We start from the raw sequence: 18,215 nt of genomic DNA, 5'->3' as shown, positions 1-18,215 counted from the left end.
GATTCAGATTAGATGTAAGGAGGAAGCTCTTCCCTGTTTGGGGGGTGAGGCGCTGGCCCAGGGTGCCCAGAGCAGCTGTGGCTGCCCCCTCCCTGGAAGGGTTCAAGGCCAGGTTGGACGGGGCTGGGAGCCCCCTGGGCTGGGGGAAGGGGGCCCTGCCCGGGGCAGAGGGGTGGGACTAAATCATCTTTAAGGTCCCTTCCAACCCCAAACCAGTCTATGATTCTCTCAGTAAGGTAGCAAAACAACTTCACAAGTGTTTTGGTTTTTTTCTTTTCAGTAACTACAAATAGTTGTTCTTTTGTATCGTAGCATCATGCATACGCTACCGTGCAATATATTTGCAAGAAGCCTCTAAAGCGCCTGTTTCACAGCATGTGAAAGCTCAACTTCTTTCAGATAAGTAGAAAAAGTCTTTAGTGCTTGCCCAAATACTGATTGAAATTTATTTGACAGTGATAAAAATGGAAAGATTTTACATTTTCCCTACTATGGAAATCATTTCCAAAGTTAAGATTTCTTATCATAAATAAAATGAGTAAACTAAGTAAATTACATCTTAGATGTTTATATTAAATATAAATGGCTTATACTTCATAACAGAGTAAGCGTTCAGTATTTCTTTATAAAATAGAAGATAGACAGGCCTTGTACATATGGCTTCATTAATAGTTTATAAAGTTTGTTCTTAGTCATATCAATCGACACAAAATAGCACCTCTACAGAGAAGATGTATCCTGATGATTTCAATGAATTGCAGTATACTCTATATTAGAGAGAACATGTTTTAATTAAAAATTCTAATACCAGTTACAGTGTACAGTACTTTTACCAGTCTACTGTGTTGTAATTATACAAGACAGGAGGAAGAGACCAAATCATACAGCCCTTACCACCGTACAGACACTAGTACAGTTTACCTCAGAAATGGCTGGAATATTTGGATTGTGATTCATAATTCAACGTGTTTATTAAAAAGTGGGCAACGTATTCCAACAAGAAGTCAGACTTCTGACTGCACAAAACTGCAGTCAAATTTAAGTGCCATTATGAAATTAAAAACACATTAGGGAGGTAGATACTCCTTGAAACAAACAGATCTGCAAGCAAGGTATTTTCATAGCAATGCTTTCACAGGTTTGACAGACATCATCCCCTTTTGGGGAAAGTCTAACATGACGAAAGATAAACTTCATTATTGGACAGTTTCAAATTGCAGCTTATGAGGATAGGACATTCACATTTAGAACACTGACAGTCCAACCTCTCCGTTATAGTAGAATATTATGAAAATCCCCACACCAGACTGAGCTGTCATTCAGCCTAAAAATACATGCAATTATGACAACAATCCCAGCATCATATCACTTTAGATAGTGAGGAAGTTCAGCTACAAGATGATACACACAGCTATCCAACCAGTTGGGAAGTTACAAAAGACAGGAGCTCAAGGTACATACTGTAATATGGGAGGAGACAGGGTACATCCTTGAAGTTTCCTCTAGCTTCTGGGCTCTTTAACAACCCTGACCTACAACATACATGTACACTCCTGCAAAAAAAATACTTGAGGGGTATTATTCCTAGAATACAGAAATTCAGAGGGAGTCACAACATTTTACACAGCTCTTTGTAGATAAAGCAAGCAGCAAAACACCGGCATGAAAAAAATCTTGTTATGATAGCTGAATACTGAAACAAAGTTAGCACATAAAGAGTTTCTAGAAAAACATCTGAGAGCATCATTGAGACAACAGTTGAAGCTGACTTGTATTAAAAAGTGTAAGTACTAGAAACTGACCACGAGCTGTTAGCACAGTTCACCAAGCTGAATAAAGTGTTATGAAGCTATCAGAATAACGCTAGGACTGATGTCATTTTAACATCTTAAAAATACTTTTTTAGACTCATTCTAACAGAAGAAAGAAAATGCAAAATGAGCACACAGTCAATTAGAAATTGAACAAGACAGCTGAAAAGCATTCTCAAACAATGTACAAACAGAACAAAATAATAAAGGAAGAATTACAAGCTTGTGCAAGAACTTTGGAAACATTACAATATTCAGGGAATTATTTAGACAATGGGGGAATGAGGATAAATCTAAAAACTAGGAGAAATAACCTATAGTTTCCTTACCAAGTTTGAAATTCAGCAGGAATGCAAAATTAGCTAATGTAATTTGTGAACGACTCCGAGCTAGGACACACTGTTTTCTCAGTAGAACTTTGGCACAACTACAGTAAGAATATTATGGTTTCTTCTGTGAACTAAATTAACTGAAAGACAAACTGGCAGATCTATAGAACAGAGTGACTGAGGGAAAAGACTAATTAAACTTCAAACTTAATAGACGTACCCTCTCAACCATACAGATGGAATATCTAAAAGTGTTTCAATACCATTTAGGAAAAAATTCCCTTTTCGATTTTACATATTAAGAAATGTTTAATAATCCTGAGGAACTGGATTAGAAAAGAAAAACACTTTCCTAAAAGTAAAACTCACACTATGTTAACAAGTCAGATTTCTGGCAGCAGCTGTGTTAAAGAAGGGATATAAAGGTGTAATCCCCCATTTATGCATTTGTACTGGCAGATGTCTCAGACATAAATCCATACACACTGTAAGAGAAACACTTGATCAAGCTGGGAGAGGAGAAAGTACCTTAAATGAATGTATGAAGCACAGTACTGACATGACAGATGCATCCAAAATAGGAATATTAATTGCTTGCAAACATATTACAGTATAGAACAATGCTATACAGCACATTACATAATAAAAACTGTAGTGTGTTTTTTAAAGTATTCCTAGTGTGGTGACAGCCTCTGAACTCCACAGAACAGCTGTTTCCAGAAGTAAATTATGGCTCTTAACTGCAAAAAGCTCTTGAATGTGCATCAATTTCTGTAACCCAGTGCATTCTATAATTATAAGCTTCTGAAAGAGGAGACATTCTGTATCTTGTAGATTTGTTTTTTTCCCATAGTAGGTCTTCATATTCCTAGGCTATACTGATCTAGGGAAATGTAGAATGATACATTTGAAAATTAGATCCTTTGTTCTTTCCAGAAAAAACTCAAGTCTCAACATGCAATAAAATAAAGTATTAGATGGTATCAATTTAAGTTTCAGTTAGATTCCAATTGTACTTATATTGCTCTTAAAAAAGAATTCAAATTAGTGAATGTCTGTGTTACAGATAAGACATCAACAATACACAGAACTACACAGTTGCCCTGTTTTCGGTTAGCTACTCCAAAGCAGACAGAAAAATCAAAACTATATGCTGGAATTGCTCATGTGAAATTTATCAACATTGCTACACAATTGAAAGCTACAAAGACTAAAGCACAAGGTGGACATTCAGTACAAAAGCAGGAATTTTTAAATGAAGCTCAAATTAATCCTATGCACCTCTTCAGAATTCTGTTCCAAGTCAGCATTTGATGTGAGTTTTTAGTAATTAGGAAAAAAAAAAAAAAAAAAAAAAGATAATAAGCAACAAATGACTGTTTAACGGGAAGCGTGTCCCTTTATAATTTTCACAATATCTACACATATGAGAAGATTAAAAACTGAGGTGGTTTAAATATGAGAAATACCTTTGCTGACTTCTAGCCATTATAGGAGAACAACGCTCCTCATTTGGAGTAACAATTAACATTTAATATTTAAAGCTTTGTCCTTAGTAGCATTTATTCTATCGTCATATGCCTACTATGTTATATGTTGTGTACTTTACGTATCCATTACATAAAAATGTTTTAATATCTTTTCAATGAGTATTAAGAACAAATCATGTCTTAACTAAACTAGTCACATTTATGTTGCTCACCTAAATTTATTTTTAATTACTTGTACAAATAGTTTGAAATTCTGTAATCAAAAAAAAAAAAAAAATCAGATGTCTTAAAACAGTGTGCTTAGGTTACAGTCTGTCATTGTTACCTAGCTTGTCTCATTCACATATTCCCACCACTAGATGATTAACACTAAAAAGATTACCATTTCTTATGCATGTGTATTATTTAATCCTCATCCTAAGTATAAATTTGCAACACAGTAGTAACACTGCAGGTATAGAAGTAATGCTTCCTATCAGGCATATGAAAAGATTAACACTCTACCACAGTTGATGCTGGTGTATTTATATAGAAGGCTTCTCACATATCATTTCAGTCTACGGGAGGTAGATGCTTGTCTATGAACTGTTTTACATCCATCATCTCCTGTTTAAAGATAAAAGCATGTATTAGCTGAAGTTCTCTACTAATATATATTCAGCTACAGTAAATCATGTTTCAACATTGCACATAATGAGTAGCTGGGCTGCAAATATTGAATAATTAGTTACTTGATAAATTCATACCACTTTGCACACAACAAATCAAGGCTTATAGCTCAAGGCACTATGCACTCAAAAGAAGCTAAAATACAAGAAAAAGAGCAAAGACTAGTTTTTTTCCTCTCTCTCTCTCTCTCTCTCTGAAGATGAGCAGGCAAGCTACAAACTAATTAATCATCAAGAGATCTGAATCAGATTCAGAATATCCAGGCTGACCGTGGACAGGATTTGAATGTAGCTGAGGCCATAGCTTCGTGTATACTTTAAAATTCTGCAAGTTAGCAGCAGTGTGTAAAGTCAGCAGCTCCTTCTCCTTAACTATTCTGTTTGATTTTCATGATGCTTCCTTCCTCGAGGAAAAGTGATACAGCAAACTAGACTGGGAAACCACTCCTTGTTAAAAATAATTTAATTTTTTTAATTAAGTCAATATTCTAAGAAACTGCACATTATTAATCTATATTTTTTTAATTAAATCAATGTTCTAAGAAACTGCACATTATTAATCTATTTGTGTGACAACTCGATGCTATTACTGCCTAAACGCAATACAACTGTGTAAATGTCCCAAAGAGGTTGTCCAAAGGTACAGTTCCCACAAGAGGCAGCAGTGCAAATTAACAGTTACTGCTGCTGACAAGTGACAGATCTGTTCCTTGCCTCCTCTTCTGTTTCTTGCTCCTATCACTTACTTTGTGTGAGTTCTGATGCTTCAACTCACTACAGCTGCAAAAACTGCAGCTAGAAGCTTTTGCCATTTTAGCAAGTTCAAAGGGTTCCAAGAAGTTTCTGATCAGCTCCAGAGCTGGTGCAAGAAGGAAAAGAGGGCCACAAGGTCAGGAGCAGAGGGAACTACTCCACCACTTTCTGGCAGAAGCAAGCCACTACATCAGCTCAGCTGCCTGCCATCGTAAATACAGGTTCTGAGGCTGCCTCTTCCATAGCATCAATCCTCCCTCCCTATTCCTTTGATGTCTACATCCATAGAACTAACAGGATCCTTCTCTCCAAAATACCAAGTTGGATTTGTGCTCTGAGAATCTGCACTGTGAAAATTCAGTGATTTTTTTTTTTTTCACTAAGCAAATAATAAAAATTAGGGAAAAAGAGTATTTTCTAGACCAACTAGCCTAGTCCCAAAAATTCAATCTTAAGAGGAAGTTCCCACTAGTCATATAAACTTTTGCCTTGGATGCTTTTTCAACCAGGTGTTCAGTTCCTCACTAAAATAAAGTCAGTGTCATCAAGCACTTGTTATTAAAAAAAATAATAAAAAACAAACAAACCCTCTTAATATATATTTGTTTTGAAGGAAAAAAAAATAACCATACCCAGTTAAAACATTGCTTATTAAGAAAATTACCTCAATACATGAGCTATGCATCATGCCCGAGTAAGTCCTGAAGGTTATGTTGGCTGGATTTATCATACACTTTAGCTTCTCAACAGTCAGAGAACCAAACATTAAAGGAACCAACGGATCACAGTCCCCATGGCACTGAAGAACAGCAATCTCCTTGTTAACACCACTGATAGGGCCCTGTTAGAGGTGGAATTAGATGGGAGAAGAGAAGAAAGAGACAGTAAGTGGAGGTAAGGTTAACATCTTCGAGATAAAATAACCCCATGGCACTGTGCCCTGTGGCATGACAAATAAGTTGAATTCTGAAAGAAAAAAACACAATGTATAGTCTGCAAGTTCCTGATGAAGTAAGCTGTGCCTGACAACACATTAAGTTCAAAACCCTGCAAATAAAATTTTGGCACTGATTTCAGAACAGAAGAACATGATTTCTGGTCAAGTAAAAAACCTGATACTTTGTTTAAAGACTGTTGTGGTTTGAGCCTGGTCGGCAGCCAACCACCACACAGCCACTCACTCACCCTTCCCCCCAACACACCTGGGAATGGGGGAGGGAATTGGAGGGGTAAAGGGAGACTCGCAGGTTGAGATAGAAACAGTTTAATAATGGTAATAAAACAAGAACAATGACAGTAATAGAAAATATAAACGGGCAATGCACAATGCAATTGCTCACCACCCACTGACCAATACCCACGGTTAACGATCCCAAAATACCAAGATCCTGGAAGCAAGAGAGAGAGCCCCCCATCCCGACCACCCCTCCTCTATATAGTGAGCATAATGTTCCATAATATGGAATATTTCACTGGCCAATTTGGGTCTGGTGCTGTGGCCATGCTCCCTCCCTGCTTCTTGTGCACGGGCAGGATGTGGGGAATCAGTCCTTGAAATCTCCGTAGCAGCTGAAAACATCAGTGTGCTATCAGCATTCTTCTCATACCAAACGCAATGCTAAATCCAAAACACAGCACTATTCTAGTTACCAAAAAGGAACATTAACTCTATTTCAGCCCAAAGCAGGACAAATACCTAGTCTCTAATAAGATAGTGCCTTGCAGATGGAAAAAATGGCAAATAGAAAATTCATCTTCAGTGAAAATTTGGTGTATCCTTTCAGTTTCCTAGGAATGTCATTTTAACCAGAGATAGCTACAGAGGGCCAAGCTCTCAAACTCCAGGGCCTTATTTTAAAAACTTCTGAGTTATCAAACAACTGTCAATATTTGGTAGTAGTGATGGCCACTAACACCTGCATAAGATACAATCATAGAATGGTTTGGGTTGGAAGGGACCTTAAAAATCATAGGGACCTGGGGGTCCTGGTGGACAACAAGCTCAATATGACTAAAAAGTGTGCTGCAGCGGCAAAGAAAGCTGACAGGATGATGGGTCGCATCAACAAGGGCATCACCAGCAGAGATAAAGAAGTCATTATCCCACTTCACTCAGCACTTGTCAGGTCACACCTGGAATACTGTGTTCAGTTTTGGTCCCTGCTATACAAAAAAAAAGATGTGGACAGGCTGGAGAGGGTCCAGAGAAGGGCCACAAAGATGATTAAGGGATGGGAAGCCTGCCATGTGAGAAAAGGATGAGAGAATTGGGCTTGTTCAGCCTTGAGAAAAGAAGGCTTAGGGGAGACCATATCACCATGCTCTAATATTTAATGGGTGACTACAAAGAAGATGGTAGACTCCCTTTTTGAAAGGGGTCACATGGAAAAGATGAGGGGTAATGAGTACAAGTTACTCCTGGGGAGATTTCGCATGGACACAAAAGGAAAATTTTTCACAATGACAACAATCAATCATTGGAATAATCTCCCTACAGAAAGTGGTGAATTCCCCAACATTGGACACTTTAAGATTCAGCTGGACAGTGTGCTGAGCCATTTTGTCTAGACTGTGCTTTTGCCAAGATTGGGTCAGATAATCCTGGAGGTCCCTTCCAACCTGGTATTCTATGATCATCCAGTTCCAGCCCCCCTGCCACAGGCAGGGACACCTTCCATTAGACTAGGTTGCTCCAAGCCCCATCCAACCTGGCCTTGAACCCTTCCAGGGAGGGGGCAGCCACAGCTTCTCTGGGCATCCTGGGCCAGTGTCTCACCACCCGCACAGGAAATAATTTCTTCCTTGTATCTAGTCTAAACCTAGCCTCTTCCAGTTTAAATACATTACCCCTTGTCCTATCAGTACATGCCCTTGTAAAAAGTCCCTCTCCAGCTTTCTTGTAGGCCCTCTTTAGGTACTGGAAGGCTGCAAACTTCAGAAATGTTCATTCCCCGAATACAAATTAGATTAGGAAAGAAACGTAGATACCTGAGGAAAAGAAGCCCGTAGAGGAAGCCAACAGCTGAGTGCTACAACACCTGCTAATTTTTGTTGTGTTGTAAGAGCTGTATACAATGATAAAGCACCTCCCTAAGATAAAGAGATTTAAAAGGTATTAGAATGGTGATGGCAATGTTCCTTTTAACACTTGTTTCAAGATCTCCGGCTTCTACTTTAAAGATCTTTTTTCTGTTCCAAACTATTCTTCCTTAGAACCAACACTAAAACCAGTATTCCTGTACAACACTTATTTTGCTTCCCCGTCCCTGCCCCCGTCCCCTCACAAGTCCATGTGATCAATTCAGAAGTAAACCAGCAAATTTACCATAACTAACAGCTGGTGGAAAAAAAAAAGAGAAATAAAGCACTATCACTTATGATAGTATTATCACTTATAAAGTATTATCATTACTTTAATATTTTAATTTACTTGCATGCAGACTGGGGAGTTGGCATATGGACCAATTAATTTATTAACCTACCTACCACGGATGTCTTACAAGTATGAACGGTCAAATTTCCTAAATAAATCCAGACCATCAAATATCCACCAAATTAAATTAAAAATACTAGCAGGATTTTCGAGCAAAGCTATGTATGTTACATGCATAAAGACTTTAAATAGACTATTAATTTTAGTATCTTTTTTCCACATGCATGTTCAGTGAATAGTAATTATTTGCTTAAAACTAAAAAACTTTGTTAAGGCAAAGGGAAATTGACACCTTAAAATTTTAGAAGAACCTAACATCAGCTCTTTTCAAGCGTCTAGATTTTCCATATTAGGAAAGCTAGGTTACTTCCCTAGAAAAAGACACAGTTCTTTCCAACCACACCTTACCTGAGAAAAGCCTCCCAGAATAATTCGATTAGAAGGAATTCCATTTTTTACTTCTTGATCTATCAGTGCTTTAACTGCAATGTAAATAAAGGCCAGTAGTTAAAACCCACTTCATTCTGTAGGCAGTCTAGAAGAGGAAAGAAACCTTCTCCCTGATGTCAACAGAAAGCTAGTGGAAGGAAAATATAGACTGTTACACATTAAAAGGTATCAAACTGTCTAGAGCACCATCAGAAATTCCAGTGCCACTGTACCATTTCCAGAGAGAAAAACATGAAAGTAAGTCTCGCAAAAGCCCCACTGCCAGAAAGATGGTATCCTCTTCTAGCTATCCAGCATACCAAGTGGATGCTCATACAGCTCTAACATGCTGCACTACCCAGAAGCTCTTAAAAAAAAGTACACTGGTTCCCATGTACATTTCATATTTGAAAGGATAAAGTGTTTATACTGGTGAATTACTCTATTTACTCATGAAGGTTTTTTTCTTAAAAAAAAAAAAACACAAAACAACACAACACACTTAGCTAATCTTTGATCAGCAATAATACTATATATATAAAAATATATAAAACTTTCCCTAATAATTTTGTCTTTGAAAAATCTGTTTCAGACTGATAATTCATCTTTAAGAACACACCAAAGTACTTTTAAGACATAAAAAGTATTCCTAAGCATACCATTCTCTGCCGCCTGCTTGATCCCAACTTCATCTTCCTGTGAATCTGGAGAAAGTCCAATGATATCAAACCTTACAAAAACATCAACAAGAGCATTACTCATTAGAGCATCAATTCTACTTCCTTAAAACACAAATAATAAAATGTGATATTTTCCAGATAAAAATATTAGCTGATGTCTTATTTATTACCAACAACCCATAGATTACAAGAAATAGTGGACAATGTGTGACCACAACTGAAAAGCCAAATCTAGTCAAAAAAGCTTTTCTGAGTTTTGATATCTTCTGTAATTTACTGCAGATTAAGCAGCTCAGTTTTGATACTTGCTCCAAAAATATCAGCAGGAATTTCAATTTATCAGTTGCATGTACTAAATTAAAATACCATTTGAAGAAATAGGAGAAAACCAAATATGAGTTACTTGAGGGAAAAAAACAAACCCTGAAGAGAGCTGGTTTAAGACCACTGAAATCTACCATTTTCTTGTTGTGTATTCAGAATGGATGTTCTAAATATCAGTTTCTAGGTATCCTATTGAATCACCAAATATTAGTCACTAGTAGCAATAATATTTCCACTCAAGTCTCTACTACTACTATGAATTCATCCACAGTATGGACTATAGACTATACTTCTAAAATAAAGTGGGGTTTGCATTTTAAGGCATACAGATTAGTCCTGAGGAATACCCATTATCACAGATACACAAGGAGAATTAGAATGTACTCACGAGAGCCCTTTTATAAGAACAGAACTAAAGCAAAAAACTTTTTATACTTACATGTGATTAAAAAAACCACAGCCATTCAGGCTGTTCATGATTTTCAATTAAGAGCAATGATTTCAAACCCCCAGGCACCTTTTGACTGGAATCATCTGCAATTGAACAAATACTTACCATGATGGCATAGCCATGTTCATATTCAAAGAAACTGGCATAACTGGCCTGGAAATGAGAACGAACACCGACATATGAAATTACACATACCTAATCCTGCCTTACTTTTAAACCTCAATTAACATTATCTACATTGTAGTGTCTCTTCAAGAAACCTCTCCTGAAATCTGCCAGCTCAAACACATTTAATATGCAGGGGTAAATTACCACTCTCTATGGAGAGCAGGCAAAATATTATTGGACTGTTTTACATACAATATGAGAGTGTGTATACTATCATATACATTTTATATATATATATAAAATTTAGTTATTTCCAAGTAACAGTTATTTATCACAGTTCCATACACATGCTCAGTGGATGAAGGCACCTTGCACGGCAGCATCAGCAAACCTAAGGAAGCAGTCAAATGCAGCGGAGTGGTGGTTACAAGCCTGGCCACACACACTTCTATCAACAGTTGAATCTGCTTAAGCAGTGCCTGCCTTCACCACAGGACTCACTCCCATCCTTATGCCGCTGTACAGCGTCTTTTCAGACATACCAAGACAACTTCAATGGACCACACCGTGGATCAAACCCAGCTATAGTTCTAATCTACCAAAACTGAGGAATGTCAGTTCTGTGGAGAAAGACTGAAAGACTACAAAAAGGGCAAGCAAAGAGAACAGCAGACACTGCTAAGCTCTTTCTGAGAGGCTCAGCAAAGCCTGGCCATGTTGTAAAATAAATAAAACACAGCCTAGTAATCAGAAATACACCAAAACTTTGCTTTCTTATCTCCCTATCATCCCTGCTCCACATCTCTCAAGACTGCTAGAGCAAAATCTGAATTTTGTGTTAAAATAAATTAAGGTTATACTTATAGTTTTTCTGTCATTAAATAAATACTAGACAGATCTTAACGCTTTTACTGACTCCTGACCCTGCTCCGAAGTATTTCACTTCTCAAACTGCACAAGGACAGCTCAAATTGCATTATTTGCTGAAAATATGAATATCCTGTGCATCTTTGAAACTTGCTGTAAGTAAGAGAAATTTCACCTACTATACATGCACCTGAGTTTAAGAAGCACATGTACCTAATACAAAGTATATTTAATGGTCAGTAAAATACAAACAAACAACAACAAAAAAAAAAATCACTCCTTGTTATGACCAGCTTTTGACAAATGACCGTTGAAGGAAAAAAAGCAACCAACTCAATCCAGAGAAAACACAAAGTCAAAAAAGTTTAACTTTGCACATAAAACTTTCCAAATGTGTTTTCAGTCTGAATTAGTAACAAAAGTAAAATATGAATAAAAAGGCAGTTTTGCCATAAAGTAAATCACAGAGCAGTTCCTAAAAATAAAATATGTAATAGCATCAACATTATTTTAGAGGGTTTTTTTATATAAAAACAAAATGCAGAGACATCCAAATTCCATCTGACTTCATTGTCTGTGCAAGTGTCTTAATAAGTAACTCTACAGAAAAATGTGAAACAAGAAAAGTTACAAACTTACGCATGTGGGCAAATGTATTTTACGTGGGAGCTTTTGATACCAGCAAGCGCTTCTGACCACCCATGCCTGTTAACAGAAATATATTAAACAGCATTCATGTTTTGGCTTAGCTCTTATTTCTATGCTGGTGCAACAGCACAGAGCAAGTACGAAATACGCTGAATTTGATCAATATAAACACATTCCTAGAAAATTTTTACATCAACTGCAGTATGCTATGAACATAGTACTAAACTTAAAAGGTTTGTTCTGCCTCTGAATATTTGTTGCGTATATGCAGCCAAGGACACTTTATCTGATTTGACTATCATAGTCGTGGCACAGCTGCAGAAATACCACTGTGGCCCTAGGCAAAGCCTGCTCTGTATCTGAATGGGTTTATTAACCTGAGTGCTACAACATACAAACACAGGCATCCTGCTTCCAGGCAGCTCTAGCCCAGAGGCTGCTTTGCTGCTCCTGCAGAGTTAAGGCAGCTTCTTTCACAGCCAAGTTCACTTTTCCTGAACCAAATTTCTTGATGTGGGAGAGTAGTGACCTGACGCCTAAGCTAACTCCACAGGCAGCCAACCTAATCAGTCAGATCTATTAACTTGGGCTCAGCTTGCATGCTCTCATTGAGGCAGTCCTGAGCAACACTCCGGATTGCAGGTAGCTTTTTAAATCTCAAGCAGATGCTGTATGAATGCACAGACCAATGTGAGATCTGCACAGCACATTAGTTACCAAACTTCCTACAAATGAGAAAACTGGAAAGCATAATTTAAATAAACAGCTCCAAAAGAGTCATTCCAGGGCTCATCTAGACATGAACCGAGCTGGAGCCAAATCTGAACCTGTGCAGAACTCACTCACTGCCTGTGCCTGCACCTGCCTTTCCAGAACACTCAATAGTACCCATATTTCCTGATTTTTATCATTATTCAGTATTTCTAACTCACACACTAAACAAGACACTAGAAAGTTGATTCTAAGCAGAAAACACCTGCAACAAATTCATGTTTGTGACACATGCTTTTATGTCTTGTCTGCTGTTGGTCTGGTTAGCTCAGCATGTTTGGTTTAGTTTTAATTTGAATATAATCCTGAAAAGTTAACGTATACTACCTGAAGTTAAAGATGTTTCAAATACACAGACAGCACATACCTTTGAAACACTAGCCATATATCTCAGCCTACTTCATACCAATACTTTTATATACAACATTAACAAACTGTGGGTGAACTGAGAAAGACTAGCTAGGTAAGACTTTGGGGACTTTTTTTTAGCCAACTATAAAGCTTGATTTGACTAATTTGGAAAACAACATTGTATACACATTTACACAGACTCTTTAGAACAATCCTCTATGTTGTACCTTTTGTTCAGATTTTGACAAGTATGTATCAATTGTTAAGTGCCATTTATATAGGAGCTAAGAGAGAAAAAGAACACAACCTCCATTAGAAACTTCTCAGAGTAAGAAACATACAGTTGGTAAACTGAAGTGAGCAATTTAAAAATTCATGTGAAGTAGAACAGGTCAGCTTAAACTGTGTGAAATTACAAAATTGTTAATTAGTTCTCTTCAGACAATTCTTTTTTGGGTCACTACTACAGCTTTTTGGGGAAAAAATGGTCGTAGGTCAAAGGCAGTTTCAGCTAACCTGTTCTGCAGAGGACTAGAGGAACAAATACAGCTAAATCATCATATTTCAACAGAGGTGTTAGGACTTGTTAGTGCATACATTCCAGTATGCTCAGTCCATTTGCAAGCTGGAGACTGCACATTAGTTTTGTCACCAAAATGGAAATACAACATTTGTATAAGGAGTGCAATTTATGTTAAAGTGCAAGTCTCTGTGTTTTTCTTTCCTCCTTGCCAAAGCCAACATCAACCTGATTTGCAAGGACACAAATTCTGAAGACTCAAAAGAATCTGCAATCACTTGCTGAGCATTTGGTGCCAAGATGCAGGTAGTACTGCTGCCTCAGCTACATTCTACCGGCAGAAAGGAAGAGGAATAATGCAAACAAGGTGTTGTGTCAGCACAACAAATGAGAGCAAACATCCCCACTTGTAGAATACTGCCAAGTGCACAAACTTGACTCTTTTTAACTTAATAAGTGTATAAATTACACAAGTTTCAATTTTGACAGCTGCCTTTTTTTTTTTTATTTAGTTCTTCAGAAAAAGTTTGTCTTAAATGTTGCAAGTTTCAACCTAGGCGCAACGTTCAAGTTCCAGGTAACAAAACCAGAGTTCTTAAAAAATATTATGTCATTTTGCCCATAAGGGATCACAACAGACAAAGCATTCATGCTATCATGCTACTTATTTTCAGTATCTAAGTGCCAATTCCTTAAAAGTCTTCCACCAAAAAAGGTTTCAACACACGCCTCACTTGTTAATTCAATAGCTTTACTGAATGTACACTTATATCTCAGCATATACAAGCTTCAAATAGAAACATTACACCACACCTAGAATGCCTCCCAGAAATTCCTTACTCTTTCCACTTCTACTCAAATGGGGAAATAACAGGAACAAGGCAATCAGAGCATTTCACAGTTTGTTTGAGGGTTTTTTGGAATCCAAAGACAATATTTCAGATAGAGAAATCTGTAGACATTAGGTGACTACTTAGTAGTTTGCTTAGATAAATCATGTACATCTGGATTTCAATATAAGTACGACATACTGAAGAAGGAACCATGGACTAACTGCACCTACTAGCAAACCAGAAATTCACAATTAAGGAAAAAAGAATTCTAATTTTAGACAAACATTGGAATAACCAGGAAACCACTCTCAGGGAAGCAAAAGATCAGAAACCCACTGATTCCTTTTTCCTCCAAGTCTGACTCAAGAACAAAAGAAGGATCACATTCAGACCAAATTAGGTGATTTTTGAAAAAGAGAGAAGTAAAAGCTTTTGAGGATTTACACGGGGAAATTTTAAATACACAGTTGTCACCATCTTTTCAGCATATATGAAGTTTCATCTGTTGTCAGACAGCGAGTACAACTGAGGGTGAAATAAGAAGCTTAAGTAACTTCTAACTGTCCACCTCTTTAAATCACACAGCCTTGTATCTGAAACCAACAGTTATTAAGTATGGAATAGATCAGAATACACACCCGGTATCTCCCAATCCATGAAGAAAAATGACCTAGAAGGAGTAAAAAACACAAACACAACGTAGTGGTAGGAGATCACCAAACAACGAACGCACCTAACCCACGTACTACAGACGCCCAGGCAGCCGGGAACACCACCATACGGTATCTCAGCAGAAAACTCCGCTCCCTTCACTTCCCCACCCCCACCCCCGGCCCCAGCCCTCCCCGCCGCCATCAGCGGGCGCTCCCCGCCGCCGGCCGGCACACGCCGCCGCGGAGCCCCCGCCGGCACTGACGACCTTCCCCCGCCCGGCGCTGCCTCCAGCTGCGAAGGGAGCAGGACCCCGGTCCTGGCTGGAAAGTAACGACAGAGACCTGTCAGCCCGCCCGGCCCGGGCCGGGCCGCCCCGCCGCACCCCACCTCCCACCGGCGCCCGCCCTCAGCCGGGCCTGACCGCGGCCTGGCCGCCCCCCGCCCGGGGCTCGGGCCGCGGAGGCGGCGGAGAACAAAGCGGGGCGGGGGTCGCCGACCCCTGACAGCCGTCGCCTCCCGCCCAGCACTCACGGCAGCCGTCGCCTTCCTGGCGGCCGGGACAATGGCGGGGAGCGGCGCCGACATGTTGTTGCCGCACATACACCGGGCTGCGAGGCGGCCAGCGGGACACCGGCCAGGAGCGGGGAGGCGGGGCGGGCGGCGGGCCAAGGAGGGCGGGGGAAGGCGAGGGGGCCTGTCGCCCACAGCCCGCCGCGTGCCCGCCCCGAGGCCGGTCCCGATTGGTGGAGCCCTTGGGGCGCGAGCGGGCACGGGGGCGGCCGCGCGGCTGCGGGCGGCGAGCCGGCCCCGGGCGAGTGCCCCTGAGGAGGAGGGAGGAGGAGGTGGTCGCTGTGGGGTCTGCGGAGCCGGCGTAGCCACCCTCGGTTCCCCCTTCGGCCCCTCGACGTGCCTTCCCGGGCCGGCCTGCTGGTGGCGAGAGCTGCGGCCTAAAGGGCGCGCGTCGCCGCCTCCGCAGACCTCTAGGGTGTGTGCGGGCGGCTGCTAACGGCCGCTCGGGAAACCCCTCAGGGGAAGTTCCGCCGAGGCCTGTGTTATAAATTGAGACCACAACGGATCATAATCCAATTATAATTTTATTAATTATAGCAAGTAGAATATGAGCAAAGACAGCGCTGGACGGCAGGGGAGTCTGCGCTCCGCCAACTGCCGTACTGATCAGTTCAAACAGTTCCTTTTTATACATTTTTACATTCGTGGTTGTCTTTGATCAGTACCCCTTCTGCTTGCACAAGTATCTGGTTTGTGTAAGCAATTGCGGTTATCTTGTCTCACGCGGTCATCTTGTCTCACAGGTTATCTTGTCTCACAAGCGGTGTCTGGCAGCTATTTGCATAAGCAGTTTTTCTGTCTTTTGCCGCCTAACCTTTACATTGAGCTTAACATAAATTTCAATAAACAGTACCCTTAGTTCATAGTTTCTTACAATCCCCCCTTTTTCTTTTATCCTATTATTGTTTATTAGATGCTACTTTCATTTTCGTCACTGCAAACAAACCTTTTTCCACAATTCCAACATTTATCATAACACTCTCAAGATAATACCTTACAATTACAATCATAGTTTTCACGTGGCATAACGCATTCACAACAATCTTTTCCACCAGGAAGCTCCTAATAGATCATCCCACCATTCTGAGTCTAACATTGAGGGTGTTTTCAGAGCACCATAGGTAAAACAGCTCTTATTCTATCTGCTATGTGCAGTTGTCGCCTTAATGTTTTTGCCGTGTGTTATTTATTCCTTGCTTTGTTCAGTTAATCCAACAAGTTGTGACCAACATGCAATTTGCTACTACTGTTTCACCTGTTGGTGTTAAGCACATTCGAGCTGTGTGCCAAACTGCACAGTCAACCGTACTATCAGACACTCTGTAAACAATAATCAACAATTTATTAGCAAACAAGAACCTGAAATAATTAACTGTATGACAATCCAGCAAAGTCCCACGCGACACAATCAGAAAGAGAAAAAGTAAGAACCAAAGATATCAGCACTGTCCTTTGGATGTTGTCCTTCGATGTCTTGTTACCCTTACTCACGGGGCGATAGCGATAGAAAGATAGAAAGAGTCCAAGAACAACAGTCACACGCCACGCGGTAACTCCTCTGATCAACAACATTTTCTTCTTTGAACTATAAGTCTGTTTCCATCACCTCATCAAGGTTTCGAGGGCGTCTTAGTTGTCTTCGTGATCTTGGAGGATTGGGGGGAGGAGGTGATCTCCGACACCAGCCACGAGACATTCCCTCGCATACCGCGATGGCAACGACGGTCACCACCAATATAATGAAAAATCCTAACAGCAGGGCGGCGCACGCAGGATCGTCCCCTACTCCCATCTTCCCAAGATTGCAATCCAGCGGGATCAGTAAGATTAGTGGGATAGTCCAGCCCCAGGCTACCGGCTTGACCGAGGAAGGTCCAAGTGCGCAATGAGCGGAAGTTTCTCTTCCACCCAGAATGCCTGTGCTGCCTAGATCTGGGCGGGCCTGGCAGGTGTTTTTGCCATCCGGGTATAGCCGAACTTTCGAGACCCTCCAACAACACATGCGCTTTGGACTGGGGGCGTGGAAATCCATTTTCCTGCTGCGTATGTGGACCCTGACTCCTGATCCCTACAGACCAGGCAGGTTCGCCACTCGCGCTCTCACTCTTGTACCTCCGATACCGCGAAAACAATGGAGCGTGCTTATGCATGGGCAGCAATTTATTGTGCAGCCTTGATGTTGGTAGCCCTCACTTTGTTTGCCTTTTTACTACATATCTTTTGCCCTTGTAAATGTTCCTCTTTCAAGTACCCATGTAGTTGTATCTGCTTATGTAAACCACCATCTCCTTTGGTTAACCATATTGAAAATTCTGTTATAGGTCTTTTCGGCGTTTTTGGTACTGGCTGTTTTACTTCTGTCACATCTTTTACTTGGATTCTCTTCTTCCCACTAAAATATCTCCATCCACCCTTCTGTCTTTGGGAAAGCAAAGCCACTCTGATGTTGGACATAACAGTAAAGCACTTGCTGCACAAATTTGCCACTATTAAAGCAAACCATACCAGGATGATTAGCAGAGGTC

General features: G+C 40.1%; 1 protein-coding gene across 4 annotated transcripts; it reads right to left on the bottom strand.

Moving 5' to 3' along the window:
- Positions 1–772: 772 nt before the first annotated feature.
- Positions 773–16,028, bottom strand: LYPLA1 (lysophospholipase 1). Of its 4 annotated transcripts, none has more exons than XM_042786115.1 (10): positions 15,652–16,025; positions 15,105–15,136; positions 11,983–12,048; positions 10,474–10,521; positions 9,573–9,643; positions 8,893–8,966; positions 8,040–8,141; positions 5,716–5,892; positions 4,175–4,236; positions 773–3,023 (listed from the first exon to the last, which is right to left on the bottom strand). In XM_042786115.1, exons 1-9 carry the CDS (start codon positions 15,718–15,720, stop codon positions 4,183–4,185), a joined length of 693 nt encoding a protein of 230 aa, XP_042642049.1. In that variant the 5' UTR covers positions 15,721–16,025; the 3' UTR covers positions 773–3,023; positions 4,175–4,182. The 4 variants fall into 4 exon arrangements, with proteins under 4 accessions (XP_042642049.1, XP_042642048.1, XP_032843342.2 ...); XM_042786114.1 differs by having other exon boundaries at positions 4,135–4,236; positions 15,652–16,024; XM_032987451.2 differs by having other exon boundaries at positions 773–4,236; positions 15,652–16,023.
- Between the last annotated feature and the right edge of the window lie 2,187 nt (positions 16,029–18,215).

This window comes from Tyto alba, unplaced genomic scaffold (assembly GCF_018691265.1).
Source record: "Tyto alba isolate M040663 unplaced genomic scaffold, T.alba_DEE_v4.0 Super-Scaffold_9, whole genome shotgun sequence".
NCBI classification, from domain to species: Eukaryota; Metazoa; Chordata; class Aves; order Strigiformes; family Tytonidae; genus Tyto; species Tyto alba.
This window is presented reverse-complemented; position numbering and strand designations above follow the sequence as displayed.